At 41.4% G+C, this 24,869-nt stretch overlaps 1 protein-coding gene across 3 annotated transcripts; it reads left to right on the forward strand.

Annotated features, from left to right (window-relative positions):
* The first annotated feature begins 881 nt into the window (after positions 1-881).
* LOC124031495 (macrophage-stimulating protein receptor-like) lies at positions 882-24,817 on the forward strand. 3 transcript variants are annotated; one of them, XM_046342776.1, is made up of 22 exons: positions 882-1,105; positions 3,169-4,489; positions 12,289-12,465; positions 12,611-12,733; positions 12,839-13,009; positions 13,326-13,486; positions 14,971-15,106; positions 15,331-15,467; positions 16,540-16,719; positions 16,856-16,955; positions 17,067-17,285; positions 17,444-17,587; positions 17,885-18,038; positions 18,244-18,333; positions 18,925-19,143; positions 19,348-19,428; positions 19,692-19,873; positions 20,016-20,125; positions 20,320-20,485; positions 20,667-20,803; positions 22,459-22,703; positions 23,061-24,817. In XM_046342776.1, exons 2-21 carry the CDS (start codon positions 3,272-3,274, stop codon positions 22,685-22,687), a joined length of 4,134 nt encoding a protein of 1,377 aa, XP_046198732.1. In that variant the 5' UTR covers positions 882-1,105; positions 3,169-3,271; the 3' UTR covers positions 22,688-22,703; positions 23,061-24,817. The 3 variants fall into 3 exon arrangements, with proteins under 3 accessions (XP_046198732.1, XP_046198731.1, XP_046198733.1); XM_046342775.1 differs by having other exon boundaries at positions 22,459-24,817; XM_046342777.1 differs by having other exon boundaries at positions 18,928-19,143; positions 22,459-24,817.
* The last annotated feature ends 52 nt before the right edge of the window (positions 24,818-24,869 follow it).

Consider the following 24,869-nt stretch of genomic DNA (forward strand, 5'->3'; position numbering starts at 1 on the left):
CAAGCCGAATTTCTTCAGCCTCCTGAGGTTGAATAGGCGCTGCTGCGCCTTCTTCACGACGCTGTCAGTGTGAGTGGACCAATTCAGTTTGTCTGTGATGTGTATGCCGAGGAACTTAAAACTAGCTACCCTCTCCACTACTGTTCCATCGATGTGGATAGGGGGGTGTTCCCTCTGCTGTTTCCTGAAGTCCACAATCATCTCCTTAGTTTTGTTGACGTTGAGTGTGAGGTTATTTTCCTGACACCACACTCCGAGGGCCCTCACCTCCTCCCTGTAGGCCGTCTCGTCGTTGTTGGTAATCAAGCCTACCACTGTTGTGTCGTCCGCAAACTTGATGATTGAGTTGGAGGCGTGCGTGGCCACGCAGTCGTGGGTGAACAGGGAGTACAGGAGAGGGCTCAGAACGCACCCTTGTGGGGCCCCCGTGTTGAGGATCAGCGGGGAGGAGATGTTGTTGCCTACCCTCACCACACATGTAAATAGTGCCATACATGCACTGGAACTTATTCAGTTGGCCTTGCTGTTAGGGTTTTTGCAGTCCTTCATGTTTCATGTGGCTTGGAGCTGGGTAATGGAATTCAATTTTTTTATGGGGGGGGGGGGGGGGGGATTTTCATTATTCCAAGAACAAGACCGAAACAAAGTACAGTAGGCTTATAACCATTTATGTTCAACCAAAATGTCCGAATATATACAACAGGAACTGGCAAAAATGACAATGACTATTTTAGAATAATGAAATTGGAAATAAATGTTTTAAGTGAAGTGGCAAGCTGCATTATCTACTTCACTGTCATTTTATGCACTTGGAAGTTGGCACGCTGTATTATGCGCGAAGAGGAGGTGAATGCGTGCGCTCAGCTGAGGAGTACAGCAAACCGTCTGGTGCACTGCAGTCTATGATTCACCTTTCGCCTGGAAATAAAAACTGTTTTCATTGTTTGAAAAATAGCGTAGGCTACGCATACAGCACATTCTCCATGAAAATAAATATTGGCGAAGGGAAAACTTTTCGAAGTCCGCGCGTGGTCAAGGAATTGTCAGTTATGCTGTCAAGAGGACAACTCTGAGATTCGTGACGTTCGTGCATTACCTCAAACAGGTAAGTAGCGAAAAGTTATGGTTTAGTAACTAGCGTTACATAATTTTTCAGAGTTCCTAGTTTATTCGTTCTTTGTGGTTCTCACCCAAAAATCTATATTGTGATTTTTAGACAACATCATCGAATATATTCAACTTTATAGTGAATTAAAATGTATATTGTAAACACTGATTGATTTAATAATCTGAAACATTTCCTAACGTGTCAACTCCATTCTTTCTGTTTATATGGTATTCTATATTCTGTTTATATCTACTCCACTTGAATGACAGAACATTTATTCGGTTTGTTGTTTTTGTCAGTCTTTGAATTTGATTGATTGTTGCTGAAATCCCAAAATTATATTTCATCAGTGTATTGATTACGACCGTATGTGTCGACCTGGATTTATGAGGAATTGTGTACCTTATCATAACTGTTTCAATATGATATACACATGGCATTTCCTGCAAGCCAGATAAGCTCATATTGCGTTATTGCATGTTTAACAGGGTGTCTGTGGGAATTATAAACCTATTAGTCACGTCTCTGTAGTTTTGAATAGCTAAAACATGTATTAGCGCTATTGGACATGTTCACAAGCTCAGACAGTAGACCAAGCTGCAGAGACAAATAATGGGTTTCTCAGAACTACTGAACTCCACTCTATTCATTGATACATATTGAAATGCTCTACTCTTCAAATGACCTTTGCAGAAAGCACCTGAATGAGGATAATGCTATTTGTGACTTTTCAATGACCAAGACCAGATTGCAATGCGTTGCATGCCTACCTGTAAATGGCAACGAATGGAAACTAAATTTCAAACCTTTGGTTTATTAACCATGAGCATGAAGAAAGTCACTCAGTCCTTACACCCATGTCCCTGCTGCTTTTAAACACCAAACCTCTGTTTGTTTGGCATGAAGTTGAAGGTGTTGAAATGTAACATGTATGCCAATGCTATTCTATGAATTATTGATATATATATATATATAATTCAGATTTCCAACTTTTCATCAAGTCTAAAGGCTAATAACTTTATAATAGGTATTTTTTTTACTGTATATTGAAGACTGTTATATAACCACATATATAATGCTTCTGTTGTTGAAATTCTACAACTCGTTTTTTGAGAAGTCCCGCTTTCCATGTGGGACTTAAGAGGCACGTATTGTATGGCCATCAGTCCGTGTGCATCATTTTCCCTGAAAGACATGTAGCGGTTGTGACAGGAATGCAAAGTAGAGAGGCCCAGGTTCCTGAGTGCTACCTGTGACCTGGCTGTGATATGTCTGGTTAATCATCAACCCAGGGGATGTGGCTCAATGCAAATGCACAATGTCCGGGACATGGAGTGCTCTGGTCAACTACCCGGGAAAATGAAGTGCTCTGGTCAACTTCAGCAGTAGCTACATATATGTCATGGCTCAGTATTGATTAGCAATTAGAATGTGTTTAACCCATTCATCATTGGAACGTAAAGACCTCTAGGGAAATTAAAGCTTCTAGGGAAATCGCTATTCTCTTGCATTAGAAGATGTCTGGATTATTGATCTGTATTGCACTGGAAAGACAGAGGGTTTGAATTGCTTTTACCTGCTTTGTATGAGAACATGGCACAATTTGGGGTAGATGCTTCGACACGACTAGGGCTTTTACGTTATTAGGTTGTGCTTTAGCAAGGTATTTTCAAGCTCAAAGGACAGAGCATGACATTTTCAGGCACTTTGAAATACTTCAGATTGTTAATTTAAAAAAGTATTTTGTATGTCATGATGGAAGAGGTTTCACAGACACATACTGTGTAATACCAACACAGCTCTTTTTGGCTACCGGTATCTAAACATTTCCTATTAGGCTGTTGTTTACTATGAGACAGCGGAAGCTTTTAACATTGCTTCCTTATGACCACATCTCTTCAATCACTGTCTCTCTCATACTTGTCTCGACCAGAAAGTACTATACTCTACGTTATTTTAGATAGAATCCCATTATGTTTATAGCTTAGGAATCATATTGATTGCAATCTTGTGGACAGTCAGGACCACTTTAATCATTTCTACTTTTTTATTTTCCTCAGAGATCTGCAGCTGGTCTCAATAAGGATGACATTGTCCAACAATCAGACCTGGAGGTAACGCAAGGACGTCAGTCCCCCCTTCTCTCTGCATCTGAGAGTGGAGATGGTCCACTGGGCCACACAGTGGTTGACATGTGTCTGGCTCCAGACTGTCCTGGCCTCCGCGTTGGACACCTGTCCCTCCACAACCCCTAGCCCTGTCAACTTCTCTGTGGTCTACACCATGCCCTTCTTCCAAACAAAGAGCCCCATCCAAAACATAGTGACCAACTCAATGTACCAGGAAGTGTATGTGGCATCTCAGAATGTGATCGAGGCTGTGAACATGAGTTTGGAGAAGGTGTGGGAGCTTCCTACAGGCCCAGTGGGCGGCCCTGAGTGTAAGATTTGTGATTTGTGTGACGTTGACAAGGATCCCAACTTCCTAGAGAACACTGACAATGAGGTATTATTGTTGGATACATTCTTTATGTATTTATACTCTTGTGGGAGTTCTCAATATGGTGTATGCCATTTCCACCAACTTAAGACAGATGGACAACCACCCAATAAGAATTCATCTAAGTGTTTATTCAGAAAAGAATCTAACTCTGCTGCCTATTGCCCTGACTGCCTTGCCAGCCCGCTGGGCACCAAAGTCACCATGGTGGAGGAGGGACAGACTGTATACTTTTTTGTGGCTTCCACTGTAAATGATAGCATGACACAGAGATATGACAGGAAGTCCATATCAGTCCGCCGACCATTGGCGTCAGAAGACGGTTTTTACAATGACGTGCGGGGACTGACCGTTCTGCCTAGCCTGCGCAGGACCTACAACATTGAGTATGTCTACAGCTTCTTCACCCAGGAGTTTGTCTACTTCCTGTCCGTCCAGAGAGAGAGCCCTGACCAAGAGTTCTCCCCGTTTCAGACGCGGCTGGGCCGCCTGCCGAGGAATGAGTGGGAGATGAGGAGGTACCGGGAGGTGGTTCTGGAGTGCCGGTTTGAACCCAAACGGAGGAGAAGGAACACGATAAGCGGGAGTGAGGCCTTTAAGGATGTGGTGTACAACATGGTGCAGGCCGCCCACTTTGGGAAGGCAGGCAGTGAGCTGGCGGATGAACTTGGAGCAGAGGAAGAGGATGACATCCTGTATGGAGTGTTCGCTGTCACAGATGACAATAGGGTCACAGAGCATGACTCAGCCCTCTGTGCCTTTCCAATGGACAATGTGAACAAGGCCATCGATGACGGGGTGGATGACTGCTGTAAGTCTGGCCCAGAGCAGCTGTCCCGGGGACTTTGCCACTTCCAGGCCTGCGAGAGCTGTCCTCATGAGGTGAGCCCACCAACTCAACACTCACTCACACAGGTTGATCCAGAGAGGTTTTGGTAAATTGTGTTATATACATTATGCGTACACAGTCTGTTCAGGTTGTCTTCACAATACATAGATATCATGAGAGTTATTCCCTCACTTCACTGTAATATTTGTGACAGACTGGGTAAACGTTAGTTAGTTTGGCTACTTAATAGGGGTGAAACGATTCACAAAACTCATGGTTCGGTACGATACTGTACTGTGGTGTCACGGTTCGGTACGGTTTCGATACATCCACAAAATAAATGCCTGAGAAATATGTAATTTGTATTTAGATTTTCCATGTATTATAATAGTAAACATGGGTAGCTTGAATTCTCAGGAGGATATGGAAACAAAGGGATAACAAAAATCAGCAGTGCCTGCCTTATAAACATGAAATAATATAGTCATTTAAAACAGAACTTCAACAAGTGTTTAGTCCAGCAGCATATACCAAAATTAAGTCACATAGCAGTGCTTTAAACAAAATAGGACCACTTGAGACTGGTTACTTGAAAAAATAAATAATAATAATAATCAGATTTTCTAGTTTTTATTTCAGAAGATTAGTCTATCCACATTATCTGTAGTGAGCACAGATCGGCTTACTGTGACAATGTCAGCCGCTGTGGAGAATACCCTCTCGCTAGGGACAGAGGTCCCAGGCACAGCCAGGTAGTGCCTTGCTAACATGGTAACATGAGGGTATATTAACTCTTTGGTCTTCCGCCATGTAAGTGGATCAGCATCCAGAGGAATAAGGTCCACTTCCCTGTATGAGGTCACCTCCTCCTCTACGACCTTGACCTTTGACTTGGTTCCCTGCTCCTGGGTTGTGAGCAACTCCCCAAAACGCTCAGCCATGGCAGACTTATTTTCTGGAGGAGAACCCCTGTCGTCTGTCGTCCCTGGAGAGGGGTTGGCTCCTGTGGTATCTGTGGCTTTACCCGGCAGAATTAAATTAGATTAAAATCTCTGAAGTGGCTTTAAAAATATGATTTGTTTTTAGAAATATATATATCAGACGCTATTATGACAATTACAATTATTGCTTTATAATGAATTGTTAAATCACTAATTAATAAAATAAGCGTCACATTAACAAAATAATTACAATACCTGTTGTATATTGGTCACAATCTCTGCTGTGAGTTCATTGTAGACTCTCAGACGAGCAGCAGCATCCAGGTGCAGCAGGGACTTGAACCGGGGGTCCAAAGCGGTGCTCTTGTGTCAGAAGTCTTGGACACCAGGGTCAGCATACTAGGCTCCAGGTTAACTCTGATAGCAGTCTTGACATCCCTTACTACGGGTTCATCTTTATCAGATGCCATCATTGATTTCAGGATCATTGTTTTCATAGGCGGGACCATGGAAACTGATGGAATGCACTGTTTTGAGAGGTTTGCACGCTTTGATTACTTCTTCTGCTAGTCTTATGTCATTTTCAGACAAAGTCATAATATCTTTGACATTGTTCCTCACAGCTTGATCAGTCAGTGTAGAATACACCGCAACTTTCTGCTCAAGGTATCTCTCAAACATGTCATGGCTTGAATTCCATCTAGTAGGGGCATCTTGGATTAGTTTGTGGTCCTGTTTTGTCTTGAAAACATGTGCAGCAGTTGTGGTTTTATGAAAGAAGGATACCACCTTCCTGATCTTTGCACGGGAAGGAGTAGTGAAGTGCGGCTCGACCACTTTAAAAAAAATTCTGAACCCCGCATTCTCTACCACAGAGAAGGGTCTCATATCTGCCGCTATGAATTTGCGGAGGGAGTCGAAAAGAGAACACACAGAAGAAGGCTGTTGTATAAAACACTTGTCTCCGGATGACATCTTCAAACTAAGGGCAACCATAGCATCCATGACAGAGAGGGAGAAGCGTTCATCCATGTATACGGGTAAAAAAAAAGCTATATTATCAGATATTATATGTTTCTAATTTAGTCAGAAAGTAGTTTTCATTGCAAGTTAAAGCATAGGCAAAGCATTAGCTGTATGATCTGTGTACTAATATTATTCATATTTCAGAGCCATTTGCATTTCTAGTTATAGCCTAATGTTAGCTAGCTAGCTAGCTCACATTGAACCTAGCTAGTTGGTTAGCTTTAGCTACCAGTAGATTCATACAGAGTTGTCACGCCTTGGTCATTGTATTTTGTGTTTTCGTTATAATTTTGGTCAGGCCAGGGTGTGACATGGGTTTATGTTGTTATATTTCGTATTGGGGTTTTTGTATTATTGGGATTGCGGCTGAGTAGGGGTGTTGTATGGGCTTGGCTGCCTGAGGCGGTTCTCAATCAGAGTCAGGTGATTCTCGTTGTCTCTGATTGGGAACCGTATTTAGGTAGCCTGGTTTCGCTTTGTATTTCGTGGGTGATTGTTCCTGTCTCTGTGTAGTTTCACCAGATAGGCTGTAATTAGGTTTCACTTTCCGTTTGTTGTTTTGTATTTTGTATCGTTATTTCATGTGTCACTTTTTTCTATTAAATTCATGAGTAACTACTACGCTGCATTTCGGTCCGACTCTCTTTCCACAAACGAAAGAGAGGGTAGTAATGTTATGAGTTGGGATTATGGTTCATTGTTAAACTAGCTACATGTCTAAACAAAAGACTCCACTATGCTACTAACCATTTCACTGTACCGTTTACACCTTCTGTGTCCTGTGCATTTAACAAATAAACATTGTATTTGATATAGTGTGTGTTTACCATAGAAGGTAATGTGAAGAACAACATGACCTGCATCAAAGTCAAATTAGGATATAACGTTAGGTCAATGAGACAGTGTCCAAGTTCTAAAATTTTCCAGTAGGATGCCCTGCTTTTATTTAGTCAGTCAACACCCTTTAAAAGTTCACTACATAAGACCGAATCTAGACGGTCGGTCACATATGGTAGGCTTACCACATAGATCGGCATTCCTAAAATACTTTTGAACGTCCTTTTTTGGTGCAGTCCGGACCGGCCTTGATTTCAACATCCGGAAAATAGGTATTTTCAATGTCCGAAAAATAGGTATTTTCAACTTTCATTGAATCTGATCTCAATGCCCAGGAAATACATATTTTCAATGTAGGGAAAATACGTATTTTCAACTTTCATTCTGAACTGAAAATGAACCTGATTTCAACGTCTGGAAAACACATATTTTCACATTCATTCAGAACCTAAAGTGAACCCAACTTTGATATCTGGAAAATATGTATGTTAGATATCTTTTCAACGTCATTTTGCTTGCTGGGACTATTCTAGTAGGGGCTGCAATTTATTTGTCTTGACTAGGACGGACCGGCCCTGAGCCTAGATGCGTTACGTACATGTCTGGCTGGACTGGTAAAATGGAGACTTGGATGTCTGTGGAGTCAGCGAGAGTGGGTGATCCAGTGATAAAATTTAAAAAACAACTGTACAAAAATGTGAGCTATTTTCCAACCAGGAAGAAGTGGACTCTCCAGAGGAGTAGTGGAACATCCTGTACTACACTTTCAGCAGAAAAACAGATTATTTCAATGACTCTCATTCCTGTGTATCAGTGGAGGCTGCTCAGAGGAGGAATGGGAGGACCAGGCTCCTCAGTGAATTTCATAAGAATTAAACTAATGAAACATTAAAAACTACGTCCTTTTTAGATATCCTAAATATACTCATGTCACCAAATAATTGAATAGCACTCCGTAGGGTAACACCAAGGTGTAGCCAGAGGACAGCTAGTTTCCATCCTCCTCTGTGTACACTGACTTCAATACAAAACCTAGGAGACTCGTGGTTCTCTCCCCCTTCCATAAACTTACACAGTAGTGATAACAACTTCCGGAGGACGTCATCAAACCTATCAGAGCTCTTGCCCACCCATGAAAGGATCAGATAATTAATATAGTACAGAAAACATAAGCTACAGCCAGCTAGCATTGCAGTGCATAACATGTGGTGAGCAGTTGACTCAAAGAGAGAGAAAGACAATATTTGAACAGTTTTGAACAAATTAATTTCTTTAAAAATTAAGGAGAAGCAAGAGAGAGAGAGAGAGAGAGAGAGAGAGAGAGAGAGAGAGAGAGAGAGAGAGAGAGAGAGAGAGATGTATTTTGTATATGAATTTTCTTAGCTAGCATATGCAGCTAGCTTGTTTAGCCTACTCAAACACCTGGTTCAAACAGAGAGGGATGCTATGCTACCTAGCTGGCTATGGCTATCCAACACTGGAATTCTTCCAAGTCAAGTTAAGCTTAACTTTAATGGATTGTCACTGGGGCCCGCCGATGTATTGTAACTGCTAAATTGCTTGCAAACTGTACACTGTACTGTATGATTGTAGCGGCTTTACTAACGCATTAGTTCTAGTAGCTATGTTAGCTAATATGGTGACAACGATGTAGGCTGTGTGTAGGGGTTAGAGGTTATTATATGAAGGTTTGGCTTGGAAAGTTTTTTTTGCCATGTCACAGACAGCTGATGTGTTGTGCACTGAAGTCCACAAGCGACGGGAATAGGTGAGAGGAGGAGAGCGTGTAGATGTGAGAAGGAATCATGCTATTTGTATGTGGCTGCTATGAAAGTGAACTGTGTTTGCGTGTGATCAGGGGTGTATTCTCTCTGCCAATTCTGCCAATTCAATTGGGGCGGCAGCGTAGCCTAGTGGTTAGAGTGTTGGACTAGTAACCGGAAGGTTGCGAGTTCAAACCCCCGAGCTGACAAGGTACAAATCTGTCGTTCTGCCCCTGAACAGGCAGTTAACCCACTGTTCCCAGGTCGTCATTGAAAATAAGAATATGTTCTTAACTGACTTGCCTGGTTAAATAAAGGTAAAAAAAAAAAAAAAAATTATGTTGGAAAAATAGTTTCTTAAACGGAAGCAAACCGAATGAAACGGGGATAAACATACGTGAAGTTGTCCAATAGAAACTCTTGTTTGCAACTGTTTGACTAATGATTACATCCTAGATCAGCTAGATGCAGGCAGGATTGTACAAGGCAGTATTGAATGTATCAATGTCTGTCCCCTTGATTACTCAAATTTCTCTCAACCTGTGCACCTACACTGAAAACGTTAATTCATAGGCTCGTTTGTCACAATCTCATGATGGGTATCGGCAATATTTGAGTAGCATGTAGTAGCCTAAACTTATCAATGTTACATTGAACTGGGTGAATGGAGTTTGAATGACAGTCATCCAGTATGCTGTAATAGAAATATGGCCATGCTCCCAAAAAATAATCGTCCTCCCTCATCTTAAATGACACCGACTGCCACTGTAGGCTAGGTATAGTAAGAGCCAATGGAATTTCTTGTGGGTGGTAAGTAAAGGATGATGTTTTCTCTTACAGTAAGTGCATGGACATGACAAGGCTGTTAAACAAAAGCAGGCATGTCAGAGTATAATGGTCTGTATTTAGTCACGCAATAGGTTGTCTCAACCTGCTAAATTTGGTTTACACAGGAGCAGAGGAGGGTTGAAAGGAAGGAGTTATTTTGATTCCGACAGCAATCACTAATCACAACAACAAAAAATCCCTTATCTCTATTTTCATGTGCAAACAGCAATCTAGGCACAGAGAAATCCATTGACGTCATAATGCAATTGCTCCGCAAAATGTTTCTGTATTGCCCAGTCTAAAGCAGAGACTTTATAGTGTGTTCAAGTTATTTTTCTTCTCTGCCTTGGGTAGTCGATCCACTATGCACACATCCTCTATATCTCACATGATCCATATGACAGAAAAATGTGATTTAGGCTTAATCAAAATTCTTTAGTTGCCAGTTTACATGTATATTTAGCAGTAAGTCAAACAGTGTCTTTGAAATCTAATTAGGCTGTTATCCTTTTGATAAGGTTCAGGATAGACAAGGCCATGACACAGTTGTAACATGATTCCTGTAGCAACCAATAGCATTCACTGGCTCTTGACTCCTCTAGAGAGCAATCCATTTGTTTGGAAGCTTTTTTTGTGGGATGGAAAACTGCTTCATGGAAAAAGGACACAACAGGTTGCCAACAAAAGAAAACAGCCAACACAAGATAGCAACACAAATAGCTGAAAAAGAACATGATTTTGGACAGAGGCCAACGTATTTGGGAGTTAGTTAGCTTTTAAACTTGTTTCCGGATATGCGTCTTTGAATAAATCTCTCATGGAACGGTGCCTTTGGCAATGTTTTATTGTCAGTCAAATGAATTGTATGCCTCATTTATCTGGGAATGAACATGTTTTAATACTGTGAAATTGAACTGCGTGGCTGCCATAACGACCATTTACATTTTTGACTGTTCTTTTTACATTTTATATTTACTCAGCAAATAGCTGAAAACATGCCAGTGAGTGTTACTACTATGAGATCACATTTGACTCCCCAAATATTCCCCGACCTCTATAGACCTCTGGCTCTGAAATTCTTTAGGGGGGCTAATTTGAATCAACAGCAGATTTGGAGGGATTTTTACATCCGTACCCCAGTACGACCAACGTAACCACAGTTTCACAGTACTTGGCTGTTTCATTGTGTTTTCACAATTCAGGACAGGAGTGGCCTGCCAGCTGGAATTGACAGGATTCTGAAATCCGGGTCCCTCACTCTCCAACATTATCTCACAGCTGCTACCAATAACCCTGCATCTCACAAGAACAACTACACCTCCCATGAGTGTCATTGTCTATATAATTATTATATAATTTGAAGCCTATTTTTGTTTACTTTTACTGGCTCCTGGCATTGAGTGCTTATTGTTGTCTGGTCTTTGCCACACTGTCTACCTCCAGCATGCTCAGATGTTATGAAGCCATGGAAACAAATCCTCCATCGCCAACCTTTTTCAAGGACAGTATTGTGGGAGAAAACATATACATACAGATTCTGATTCCCAAATAGCACCAACAGTTTTGTTGAACCTGAACTAATAATCACATACTGTTCCTTGGTTATATCCTTGTTTTTCTAGTTTTTGTGCATATTCATGACAATGACTGTTGGAACTTGAGATCTGAGACAATTGATTATGTTTTTTTTTAACATGTTATTTGTACCTCTTTAGATGGAGTTTCTTTGCACCAAGTCAGTATGATAAATATAATATAGTAGCGAGAGCCATTGTGGTTCATTCAGGAAAGTTTCTGGTCCCATGAGGAAGGTGGGCAAAACCAGTCAATAAAGTTGCACAGTCTATAGCTGATATAATACTATCAGAGCTGTGGAGGAACTCATTGGTCAGTGTGTTCTCAAAGTGTTCCCTTCTAAAGCATTACACAAGCTAGGGTGCATTTGCTTTAAAACCTTTTCTTCGTTTTTCACTTGGCATCAGGTAAGCTGCTCACCCAGTTCCTTGTTCCGAGAACATCTGTTCACGAAACAACAGCAGTAGGCTTTAGTGCCTCAAGGCCTGATGTCAAGTACCAGATATAATACCTTACATTTACTATTGCACTTTAACAGGTTGTAGATAGAGAGCTTTTGTAATATTTTTTTCCAAAATGTGAACACATTGTACATGGATCAAGATAACACTAAATTACCAAAAGCTGAAAAGGTATTATCTAAGTATTGTGTAAGTAGTTTTGAACATGTCATTTGAATAGCACAAGTAGATTTAATAACACATGCCCCTATGAGTCCTTGGTTTGCAGCCCAGAATTATTCTGATTAATCTTGACCAGAAACAACTCTGGTAGCTAGGGCCCAATTATTTTCCCGCTCTAGGCTCGTGACCAGAAAAAACTCCTGGCCCTACTCAGAACGTACATCTCCCTATTTACTATGCCCCATCTCCCTGTGACCAGAGCATGGAGAACAACGCCACCTGCAGGGACCACCCCACCATGGTGTCTAAGCCCTATTACAGAGTGGACCTCTTCAACAGGCAGATGAATGACATCCTGCTCACCTCCCTGCTTGTCACCACCATAGAGAACAAGACCGTGGCACACATTGGCACCTCTACTGGACGGCTCCTCCAGGTATGGAGGGGGACAGCTCACAACAGAGTGTGATCCTGATCCAAGATAATCTAATCCAAGATGGAGTTAAATAAAAAATGTGAACATATTATAGTTCTGCTCTTCTTCGATAGATTATTAACGATCTGCTCTGTCTTTTTGGCAGCTTGTTTTGAGAAGATCAAGCCCTATTATCTTTGCCAATTACACCTTGGTAGAGAACCAGAGGGTCTCCCCAATTGCTGCTGTGTACTCGTCAGAATCTCTACTGTTTGTGGTTGGAGACAAGGTTTGGAAAAGCCAGTTCAAAATCAGTTACAGTTAGCAAAAACAGCAATCAAAGTGACTCTTTGATTGAATCAAAGTTAATCAAATCGCTCTCTTTGGCTGGCAGGTGATCCAGGTGCCTCAGAGGGGGCCAGGCTGCCAGCACTTCATGACCTGTGCCATGTGCCTGACAGCCCCTGAGTTTATGGTCTGTGGCTGGTGCTCTGGAGAGTGTTCCTGGGAGGAGGAGTGCAGTGGCCACTGGAGGAACGAGTCTTGCCCCCCTGGTATTTCCGGGGTGAGAAGAACTGGGGAGAGGAATGTGTTTGTTTTGTGCAGGGAGGTTTGGATTGGAGCAATTAGCTACCCTACCATACAATGGATCATACTGCTGGCTAGGTTCTATGTGGAATAATGTGTTGTTGAATTCAAAGAAATGCCAAACATATCTTTATGGTTATCATAAAGATATGTTTGAGATTGTCCATAGTCACAGATTACCTGGGCATAACCATAACGTGACCATAACTTTGTATAGTATTTGTATGTTGTGATAATGATAGGTTGTGATTGAAAGTTCATATGATGAATCTGTTTGTTCCTGTTTGGCCTAGTTCTTCCCTAAGACAGCTCCCCCTGATGGTCAATCAGAGCTGACTCTGTGTGGCTGGGAGTTTCAGTCTCCCCTGAGGCCTGCCATCAGCTCCAGAACCCACCTGGTGAGACTGGGACAGACAGCCTGCGCCGTGCTGCCACTGAAGAGCAACAACACACAGTGAGTACCACTCACAATGACAGAGGGTCGGCAACAACACATCCACCACGCTGACTCTCAACACGGGGGACCCTCAGGGGTGCATGCTTAGTCCCCTCCTATACTCTCTGTTCACCCACGACTGCGTGGCCGCGCACGTCTCCAACACTGTCATTAAGTTTGCCGATGACACGATGGTGGTAGGCCTGATCACAGACGATGATAAGACAGCCAATAGGGAGGAGGTCAGAAACCTGGCAGTGTGGTGGCAGGACAACAACCTCTTCCTTAACATCAGCAAGACAAAGGAGCTGATTGTAGACTACAGGAAATGAAGGGCAGAGCATGCCCCTATTCACATAGATGGGGCTGTAGTAGAGTGGGTCGAGAGCTTCAAGTTCCTCGGTGTCCACATCACTAAGGACCGCTCATGTTCCAAACACACCAACACAGTCATGAAGAGGGTATGACAACGCTTTTCCCCCCTAAGGAGGCCGAAAAGATTTGGCATGGGCCCTCAGATTCTCAAACTTCTACAGCTGCACCATTGAGAGCATCTTGACTGGCTGCATCACCGCTTGGTATTGCAACTGCTTGGCATCCGACCGTAAGGCGCTACAAAGGCAGTTTTTACGGCCCGGTACATCACTGGGGCCAAGCTCCCTGCCATCCACAATCTCTATACCAGGCGGTGTCAGAGACTCCAGCAATCCAAGTCATAGACTGTTCCCTCTGCTACTCAACGGCAAGTGGTACCAGAGTGCCAAGACTGCTGAATGGTTAATCAAATGGCTACCCGGACTATTTGCATTGACTACCTTTTTATTTGCACTAACTCTTGCGCACCAGCTGTATGCACACTCCCCCGGACTCTAACCACACACTCACATATACAACACTGAGACGCCAACACACACGCATGCACGGACACACGTGCATGCACACACACACACACACATGCATGCATATGGACACCATACACACACTCACACATAGACACACTCTTAACATACGCTGCTGCGACTCTGTTTATTATCTATCCAGATTGCCTAGTGACTTTTACCCCTACCTACATGTACATATTACCTCAACTCCCTCGTACCCCTGCACATTGACTCAGTACCGGTGCACCTTGTATATAGTCTTGCTATTGTTATTTTATTGTGTTACTATTTCCTTTTGTTTTGGTGCAGATTCTTCTTACTTTTTAACTCTGCATTGTTGGGAAAGGGATTGTAAGTAAGCATTTCACGGTTAAGTCTACACCTGTTGTGTTCGGCGCATGTGAAAGTTTTGATTTGATTTGAGATGCACAGTGGATCATATTAGTCATATTGACATTTAGGTTTATTGTATGTACAGTAGGTAGGTTTTACTCAACTAGTATGGGCCATTAAGGAAACATACTGTAGATGTTAACTCAACTGAAACGTCTCATGGTGATTTCTGCTTCATCTTTTTGACATTTTATGTTACTTTGACACTGTTGTTGTGCCGCTCCTTAGCCTGGTGTGTAAGATCCACTCTGGGCCCATTCAGCTGTCCAAATCAGTTAACATCACTGTGGAGGTGCATGAGGAGAAGATAGAGGGCCGCTACTCCATCGACGGAAAATCAGAAATGCCAGGATTTACCTTTGTGGTAATTTGAATCTACAATTGATTGCACTACCTATTTTCAGTTGGGTGACTCATTTGATTATGTCTCTGTTAATAATACGATGTATTATTGCATGTAACAGAGACACACTGTAAATATCAAAGTGAGTTTCCTCTGTTGTACATACAAAGTCACCATCACTCTTTCAGGGGTACTTTATGAATGGCTTTAGGATTAAATTGGTGACATTTTGCTCCCTTTGGCAGATTCCCAACATCACAGACATCCAGCCCAACTACGGGCCTCGTGTTGGGGGAACTCTGATTACTGTGACTGGGCCTCACCTGGACGCTGGGAAGAACAGGAGGGTCACTCTGAATGGAGATCCCTGCCCAATCACCAGGTGGATGAAGTGGGGTCATTCCACCAATTCGGTGCATTTTGAGATGTGTAACTTGGTGAAAAAAAACCTGTTGATTTCAAAAATGTACTACATTGTCATAAAGCGCATGTTCAACTGAATAACAAACAAGTTTTTCCATCTCAAGAGGTTAAATAACAAACTGACTATGGGTAACACGGTTGACTTGTTATGCTTGGCCCACTATGTTTTCCATCACAAAACATCAGAAAATTGACAGATCAGCTCACCTGCTTTTACACTATGATTTGACTATTAAGATGTTCAATGTTTCTTTTGAAAATAATAATTAAATGGAATTGTTTAACCATTTTAAAACGAGAGTTCAATTCACGTAACATGGTTGACCTTAAAAAATGGGACGAATCCCTAATCAAATGAATCATTAATCACATGAAAGAAATAATCATCTTCAGAAATGACTTTGTCAAAGAAACAAAATAACTAAGGCTTTACAATTATGATTGTGGCCCGTTATTAAGTCTTTATTAAAAATAAACACATTTACCGGTATTCAATTTTCCATGTGGTCTATGTTAAAGGCCACTTAGTTGACTATAACAGGCTTTTAATTTCAATTTTGGTGCAAAATGTCTAATTAAAATATCAAAGGATCAAAGCCACTCATTTCGTGGAACGATCCAGTTACTGGTTATGTCATTATGGCTCTCCTGTGGTGTTTTCACCCAAAGCCTGTTTCCTCTAACCTGTACTTCTAAAATACCTGCCTGTATGACATCATTTACTATCGACTATTTACCTGTGTGAGCCCCATGCTTGTCCCAGCATGTGTGTACAGTAATCGCAAACTGATCGCAATCTGACTGTGTACCGTTCAATTACAGGGAGTGAATGAAAAACTAGTAGTTGTGATGACTAACTCAGTGTGGTGTATCCTTTTATTTCTTTTCAAAATATATATATCTTCTAAGTAGTCATTTTCATGTTGTGGGGTGATAAACACATAAAGCCACATGGGGAGTGAGGTGACCATAAGTCCTACCTGTAGGAGTATACTAACCCTGGACTTCCTCCCTACTTCACCTGCCTCCAGTGTCACAGCGCCCAGAGGGAACATGTCCTCCATCATCTGTCTGTCTCAGCCCATCGCGGAGGTGAGGGACGTCCCCCTCACTGTGTTCATAGACAAGTCCCCTGTCCTTACCACCAAAGTCTTCTACTACAAAGAAAACCCAGAGGTCACAGCTGTCCTCCCAGACTGCAGTTTCGACAGGTAGGCCAAGCCTTTACAATCTGTCACCATCTCAACCAAAATAAAAGGTGGATAGATCTAAGCCCTGCTGGTGGGTTTCTGTAGAATCTGTCATTGTCACTCGCTCCACTCCATTGTTTTTCTCTGTCGACTCCAGGGGCTCAAAGATAATCATTGAAGGGAAGAACTTGGACTCTGTTTACAGGACCATCATCCGCTTTAAGCCCAATGAGGGCCACCTGAAGCCTGTCATCAGAGTACGGCCCAATAAAATATTATACAACCACATACTGTATACATGATAGAGATAAAACTTTTTTCTTCTTCATGTAATCAGATGCATACAACTCTTTTATAATTCCCTTCAGGTGTGCAAAGGCAAGTCTTTGCCTACACGGATGGAGTGCATAACTCCTGCTCTCCTCCGGGAAGAAACAGAGGAAGGGGAGCTCTCCTTTGATATGGATGGAGCTGTTGGACTGTGGAATGGAGAGTTCTCCTACCACCCCTATGGCGAGCCCATACCCTTTGAAACCGAGGGCCATGTACTTAGGCTGTACCATGGACAAGATGAAGTGTCACTGCATGTAAGTGCAACAGTTCCATAACAACACACCTTATTAATGTCTATTTGACTGCCAGTTACTGTCAGAAGGAGTAGGAATATAGTTTTATATTGCTTACGTATTGTTTAAACATTTTCAAGAAGGAAAACTCAGAAGTCTCATTTTCTTCCCCATCACAGCACCAGAAACTGAACCTTGTGAGTTCCTGCATGACAATCACTATGACAGTGGGAGGAGTGGATTGTGACGCGAAAGTCCTGGACAATGAAATCACCTGCAGGATCCCCAGAAACGTAACCATCAGTGAAGGACTGCCTGTGAAGGTTTGTTGGTTACTGGACACTATGTTGTGCATTCAACATTAGAGTATGTTAACAATAAACATCCTACTATTGGTCTGTACTTGGTTGTTTTCCCTACATGTGTGGTGAAATTACAGGAGAACAAGACAGCAGTCTCTGGCAGTAGTGTGTGACCATGCCGACAATAATTTAGTTTAAAAAGAATGTCAAAAGCTGACAAAAAAAATATGTCTGTATCTATGTGTGAATGTTTTTTTTTTTTAAACTAGGAAATAAAATCAATCAATCAAGACCCACCCACTGTCTCTCCATCCCCAGATCTCCATCAATGGGCAGGTTCACAACGTTGGGGCTGTGGTCCTGGTCAGTAATCACTACATGGTGGGCATCGTACTGGGGATACTGGGGGCCCTGGTGGCGGGGGCTGTGCTGGCCTTCGTGGTCATGAAGCACCTGAGGAAGCAGAAGAAAGGTGGGGTTCCCTGTCTGTCTGGACTTTGATCAGGTCATCTTACACAACCCCATGACCGGTAATGAGGATGTCTTATGCAACTGGTTTAACGTAGGACATCTACAGACATGCACAGTGACAGTGGTAGCTAACATTGTCTTGCTGACTTTTGATGCATTTTCCTTCTCCCATGGTTTACGATTGAAAACTCTTGTGACATTTCCAGACTCTCAGGTGGAGACCCGTTTGGCCCAAAACCACAACCGCTCCAACAGCAGTAGTCTGGAACTGTCATCTGTAGCTGACTACAGAAGAGGTGAGACTCTAATTGGCTAATATATATTGTGTCTCGATCAGTTTCTATTCTTTGGTTTCAACAACAGTGGTTATAATATATAATAATATGCCATTTAGCAGACGCTTTTATCCAAAGCGACTTACAGTCATGTGTGCATACATTCTACGTATGGGTGGTCCCGGGAATCGAACCCACTACCCTGGCGTTACAAGCGCCATGCTCTACCAACTGAGCTACAGAACCACTCCAACCACTGGTTGAAGTCTACACATACTGATGTATGTACATTATCTACACATAGTAATGTATGTGCATTATCTACACATACTGATGTATGTGCATTATCTACACATACTGATGTATGTACATTATCTACACATACTAATGTATGTGCATTATCTACACATACTGATGTATGTGCATTATCTACACATACTGATGTATGTGCATTATCTACACATACTGATGTATGTGCATTATCTACACATACTGATGTATGTGCATTATCTACACATACTGATGTATGTGCATTACCTAAACATACTGATGTATGTTCATTATCTACACATACTGAAGGAACTCTACTGACCTTGCCCTTTTCCACTCTAGTAGTCCTGCCTCAGAGGCCAAGTTTGGCTCTGGGAAGCCCAGTGGTGTTCCCCAGTCTGGCCTACCCTGCAGGCAGAATGGACCCCACACTCACCCCCCTCCTACCCCCTGAGAAGATCTCCATCTCCAGCTTCAGACCAGAGCTCCTGGAAGAGGTGAAGGATGTGCTGATCCCAGCAGACATGCTCATTGTCCAGCATTGCCAGATCATTGGCAAGGGTCAGTCTCATTATAGTGTGTACAGCACTATACATAGAGTGCTTTTTAATTGCGTTTTTTAGACAACAATCAAATGCACATAGGCTACTACTCCCATACCTTTTAGTCTCTGTTATTATACCATATAAATCAAATTGGCCATTTTAAATAATAGGGACTTAAACCCATCTCCTTCCAATTATAATGTTCTCTTATCTCCCTCAGGTCACTTTGGCACAGTTTATCATGGCTACTTCACAGACCACAACAACAGAGAAATCCATTGTGCTGTCAAGTCATTGAACAGTGAGTATCTCCTTCACAATGTTCTAGAGCTGAACCAGGTGGACTGAGCATTAGTCACCTGTACATGTGACCAACTGGGTAAATATGGAACAACCCTGCTCGTGTGTGGGGATTATTGAACATGCAAACTCGGTTAAATGTGGTTTGTTTATGGTTTTTAAGCTTTATCTGTAAATGTTGACTGTTCATAAGCAGTTTTTACGTTAATATATGTGTGTATGCCCTGCGTACGTACATGCATGTGTGTGTGTGTGTCATATCAGGGATAACAGATGTAGAGGAGGTAGAGCAGTTTCTGAAGGAGGGCATCCTGATGAAGGGGTTCCATCACACCAACGTTCTCTCTCTTCTGGGCATCCTCTTGCCTCAGGAAGGGCTACCCCTGGTGGTACTACCTTATATGAAACACGGGGACCTCCGCCACTTCATACGCTGTGAGAAAAGGGTAAGGGAGTGACAAAACAATAACTACCATCTGTTCACTTTCATCAGCATACAAGGGATTCCCTTAACACCTCAACGATACAGTGTGTCTCAAGGCTTATGTGACAGACATTATTCTTGTGTGGTATTGATTCTTCCTGTAGAACCCCACAGTGAAGGACCTGATTGGCTTTGGGCTTCAGGTTGCCAAGGGGATGGAGTACTTAGCACATATGAAGTTTGTGCACAGGGACCTTGCAGCACGCAACTGCATGTAAGTCAGGGTTAAGCAATCAGTTCAGTTCTCTGTAACTGGGGCTTGTCGCCAATTTAAACTATACATTAGACCTGACATAAGCAAACAGATTATATTTTACTTAGTAATGCTGCTGTACGATAGTTGCAGGCTTGCTTTCACAGATCACCAATCTGGGGCCCTTCTGTTTGCACTTGTTATTGTCTGTGCAGGCTGGATGAGTCGTACACCGTGAAGGTGGCAGACTTCGGCATGGCCAGGGATGTGTTTGATAAGGAGTACTACAGCATTCAGAACCACAGGAAGGCTAAGTTACCAGTCAAGTGGATGGCCATCGAGAGCCTCCAGACACAGAAATTCACTGCCAAGTCAGACGTAGTAAGGGAAGGAATTACTTTCTGATAACAACAATAAGAATTAGGCAGCATTTGTGGAATTAGAACGGACTGTGTTGTTACTTGAATAATTATAGTGTTCATACACAGTAATAAGAGCAACTTTATATTACCCCCAAATCCTTTCTCACCAAGCTAAGTTTCTCATCATGCGCCCCCTGCAGTGGTCCTTTGGGGTGTTGATGTGGGAGATGTTAACGAGAGGAGCAAGCCCCTACCCAGAGGTGGACCCCTATGACATCACACATTACCTACTGAAGGGCAGGAGACTCCCCCAACCACAGTTCTGTCCTGACCCTTTGTAAGTAGTGGTAATGATAGTCTAGTGACATTTCATTAAAAAAAAAATGTATTTAAATGTTTTATTCCTCATATTAGAACTCAAAAGAAGAAGAAAAGCCCTGTTCAAAGAAAATAAATATGTCTATAGTAAATATTGTTATACTGTAACAGAGAGGCTTAAAACAAATCAGACAGTTATGGAGTAGAATTTTCCACCTCTTCAGTTGCAACAAAGAGGAACAGGAAAGTCTAGTCAGTAATTAAAGGATGTTGGAAAGGTCAACCTGCAGTGTGAAACTCGTAAATGTCCAGCACAGTCATATCCGAATATGGTTAAGCAATGTAGTCTGAGAGTTAATGTTCACCACTTTGCTTCACTTCAAACACACACCGTGATAAATAGGAAGTGTTGAAAGACAGATTAACGATTGAGAAAAAAACTGTAGAGAAGAAGAACACAACATAATGGCTGACTTTTCCATGTGGGAACAAACATGGGTCTCAATATCTCAAATATGTAAAAGCCATAAATCACCTCCTTATCGCTTTTACTTAATAATTTCGGTAAATGTCTGTAAATTTCAATGAGTACATAGCTAGTACAATACTATTTTATTTCAGTTAAGCATTTTGTAGGAATTATACTCCTATTGCTATAAGAAAGCACCACATTACAGTTTTTCTCAAGACAATGTTGTTGATTTTCGTATAATCAAAAGTAACTGTCTCCAAAAAGATTAACTTAACCATACTTATTTCGAGTCCAAGCAGACTAAACAGAAAGTTAGTCTCTCTTTTTAAAATCCCAGTAGATCAATACTTTTTTTTTGCAGTCACTAAATCATGATGATCTCCCGAGTGGCGCAGCGGTCTAAGGCACTACATCTCTTTGCGTCACTACAGACCTTGCTTCGATTCCTGGCTGTATCACAACCGGCCGTGATTGGGAGTCCCATAGGCTGGCACACAATTGCCCCAGGTTTGGCCGTCAAAAATATATTATACTGTCAAAATTGCAAATACATCAATCAAAAGAAACTGCATGCAAAAAGATGAACACAACCATATTTACCTCTTGAGTCCAAGCAGACAAAACAGAAAGTTAGTCTGTCTTTTTAAAATCCCAGTAGATCAATACATGTACATATTTAAATATAAATGTATTTACTTAATAATACATGTATTTACTTACAATACATACCTGGCTCAAAGGGTATACTGAATAAAGTGAAATGTAAGAACAATGTAGTTACATAAGATATACTTGTAATTTTCATGTACCAACCCAGGAGCTAACAACTTACAATGTAATGTGAAACCCAGTAGGGTATAACCTTTATAATTACTATGTAGTTAGAATGAAACAACCTTTGCCGACAATAAGATTACTAGGAGAAATTAAGGGACAGGAGAACATTAATTTAATCCCTTTTAGTTACATTGTACTTACAATATAACAATCTTTAACAACCAACTCTGTAATTACAATGTTATTGCAATGGATATACACATATTTACTAAGTACTTACCCAGTAACAAGCAATTTAATGTCAGTTGTATAGTTACATTTCAACACAGATCCAAAAATGCTTGTACGCGATTGAGTAAAACTGTAAGTGCGGTCCAAGGCACTACATTTGATTTGATTTAAGTGCTATATGTAACTCTCTCCAGGTATGCCATCATGCTGCAGTGTTGGGATCCAGACCCAGAAGTGAGGCCCAGCTTCGCCACGCTGGTGTCTGCTGTCCTGACCATCCTGTCTGGCCTGGAGGGGGAGCACTACATCAACCTCAAGGTCACCTATGTCAACCTGGACCAGCCACGCCCCTATCCCGCCCTCACTGAGTCCGCAGACGAGTGTGATTTCTCAGACACTGAAGACACACGCTCAGTGTCCTGATGTCACACCAGGACAGGTACATGTAGTATGGTTTGGTGCTATGAGCACAAGGACCTCAAAAAGTCTAACTAAAGGTTGTTGATGATCTTTTACTACCTAGTGTCGATAGGATGCAGTTGCAATGCACAAAGTCTAAGGGACTTGAAAGTTCTTCCCCCATTTACATTATAGTATATTACCTGGCAAAGTTTTTTGTATTATAAGAGTGGATGTAATGTCCATATGTTTTCTCTTAATTGTTTTTGAGAAGTAATTATACTGTATCATTTGGATCATACTTTTACAAAACAAAATGGACCCTAACGTTTTAACAGTGACCTGTCATTGTTACTTTTATTTCATGTGTGACCTTCCTGGTCCCGTCCCCCTCAAGTCAGTGAGTCAACACAGGAAGGAGCAATGGATGGATAGTTCATTTATTTCCAAAGCTGCAATGATGTGACACACACAGTATGGATGAATGGTCAGTAGTCGACAGGATATAAATAGAACTCCCACAGCGATTCTTCATAAATCTGCTGTGTAATATACTAACAAAAAAAAACAATTGAAATGTCTATCAAAGTCATTGTGATCGTATGGTGGATTTAACCATTTCTAAAAATTCCTAATTCCTAACTATAATAAAATAAATACATTGTTTCCATGTGTAATCTCATATTTACAACATCACAATAAACTATCATCCATTTTAGTATCCAAAATATATAAACTTAACCTGAACAAATTGTCACATTTGTGGTGAAGAAATATAATATACCTAGAATGTGCCACATCTTTTCCTAAACTAACAAAACCAGGCTATTAAACTGGCTGATGCTCATGAGTTTATAAAACATATACTTTATACATTTGTCATAAATTACTTGCAATGATGGGATACACACAGTATGGATGAATGGTCAGTAGTCTACAAGATATAAATATCACTCCTAAAGAAGATGCATTTTCGAGTTACCAAAGTCAAAGTGGGAATTTTAGCTTGCTTAAAACCCACATGGAAAACTAAGATTCCGCAAATAACAAATATAGAGTGGCTTATTTAATGCCAAGCCAACAATAGTAGTTACTAATAACATAAATTGCTAATGTATGATGTAAAATCTGGATTTTATGATGTAATGTCAATTTATTACATTTCTATCCCAGGACCATTCAATTTTCAACTCACTCATAGAAATTCTCCATAAATCTACTGTGGATTAACCAGAATCCCATGCCTTTATCACTGAGTGTATTAGACAATGTAAACACACTAATCTACCAGGAGGTGGCGTAATACCCATTTTATTCAGGAATGTAACAATTGAATTGCACCTTTACACATGCACAATGTGTTTTAGATAGAGTGTAATAAATTGACATATTTATTCTAGATTCTTCATCTGTCATTTAAGTAGTATTTATTTTTTAACATGAGCTTCTTCCAATGTGGTGGCTTCATCCATTGTTACTGTACAGTAACAGATACAAATGAGACTTGTGTAAACAATCACTGGCAAACCCTCATGAGTTGTCCATCAGGACTGTCATTGAGCAAGACTTCCACGAGAGGTAAGTGTTTTACTAGAACACTGGAGAACTATGGTGAAAACACAGCACTTTAATATGTAAATCACATTTCCTGAACACCATACAGTCAAATGGAGACATCTCATTGAAAAACATGTATTGGTGTACTTTCCATATGAATAACATCCTTTCCTTACTCTCAAATTGCATATCTATCTATCTTTAAGACTGCACACAGTGGTCAGTAGCTCATGAGTTGTTTTTGTAATGAATAAATGGGACGAACAACCATAAAACACTCATCCAAAGACGAGCTGACTTTCTGTGGAAAATAGCAGCAAAGTTGAAAAAGAAGTCACAATAATCCCACCTCTTGCACACAAAAATAATAAAAGACAAATAAAACCAGAGGGAAATAAACAAAGTTTTTCTTTATTTCCAAGCTACCAAAGAACAAAAGTGAATTCCCAGATGGCGGAGACTTTGATTCGTTCTGAGAGAAACACACATCGTCAAAAAATGTGTCTGGGTACCGGGGAGGGCAGAACCCTGGGTTTTATAGAAGGAGGGGATGAAGAGCCTGCTCTTTCTCTCACCGCACTGCCTGCCTGCCTGCCTGCCTGCCTGCCTGCCTGTGTGCGTGCTGAGAGTTACAGTCAGTGTCAGAATG

Source organism: Oncorhynchus gorbuscha, linkage group LG03 (genome assembly GCF_021184085.1).
Source record: "Oncorhynchus gorbuscha isolate QuinsamMale2020 ecotype Even-year linkage group LG03, OgorEven_v1.0, whole genome shotgun sequence".
NCBI lineage: Eukaryota > Metazoa > Chordata > Actinopteri > Salmoniformes > Salmonidae > Oncorhynchus > Oncorhynchus gorbuscha.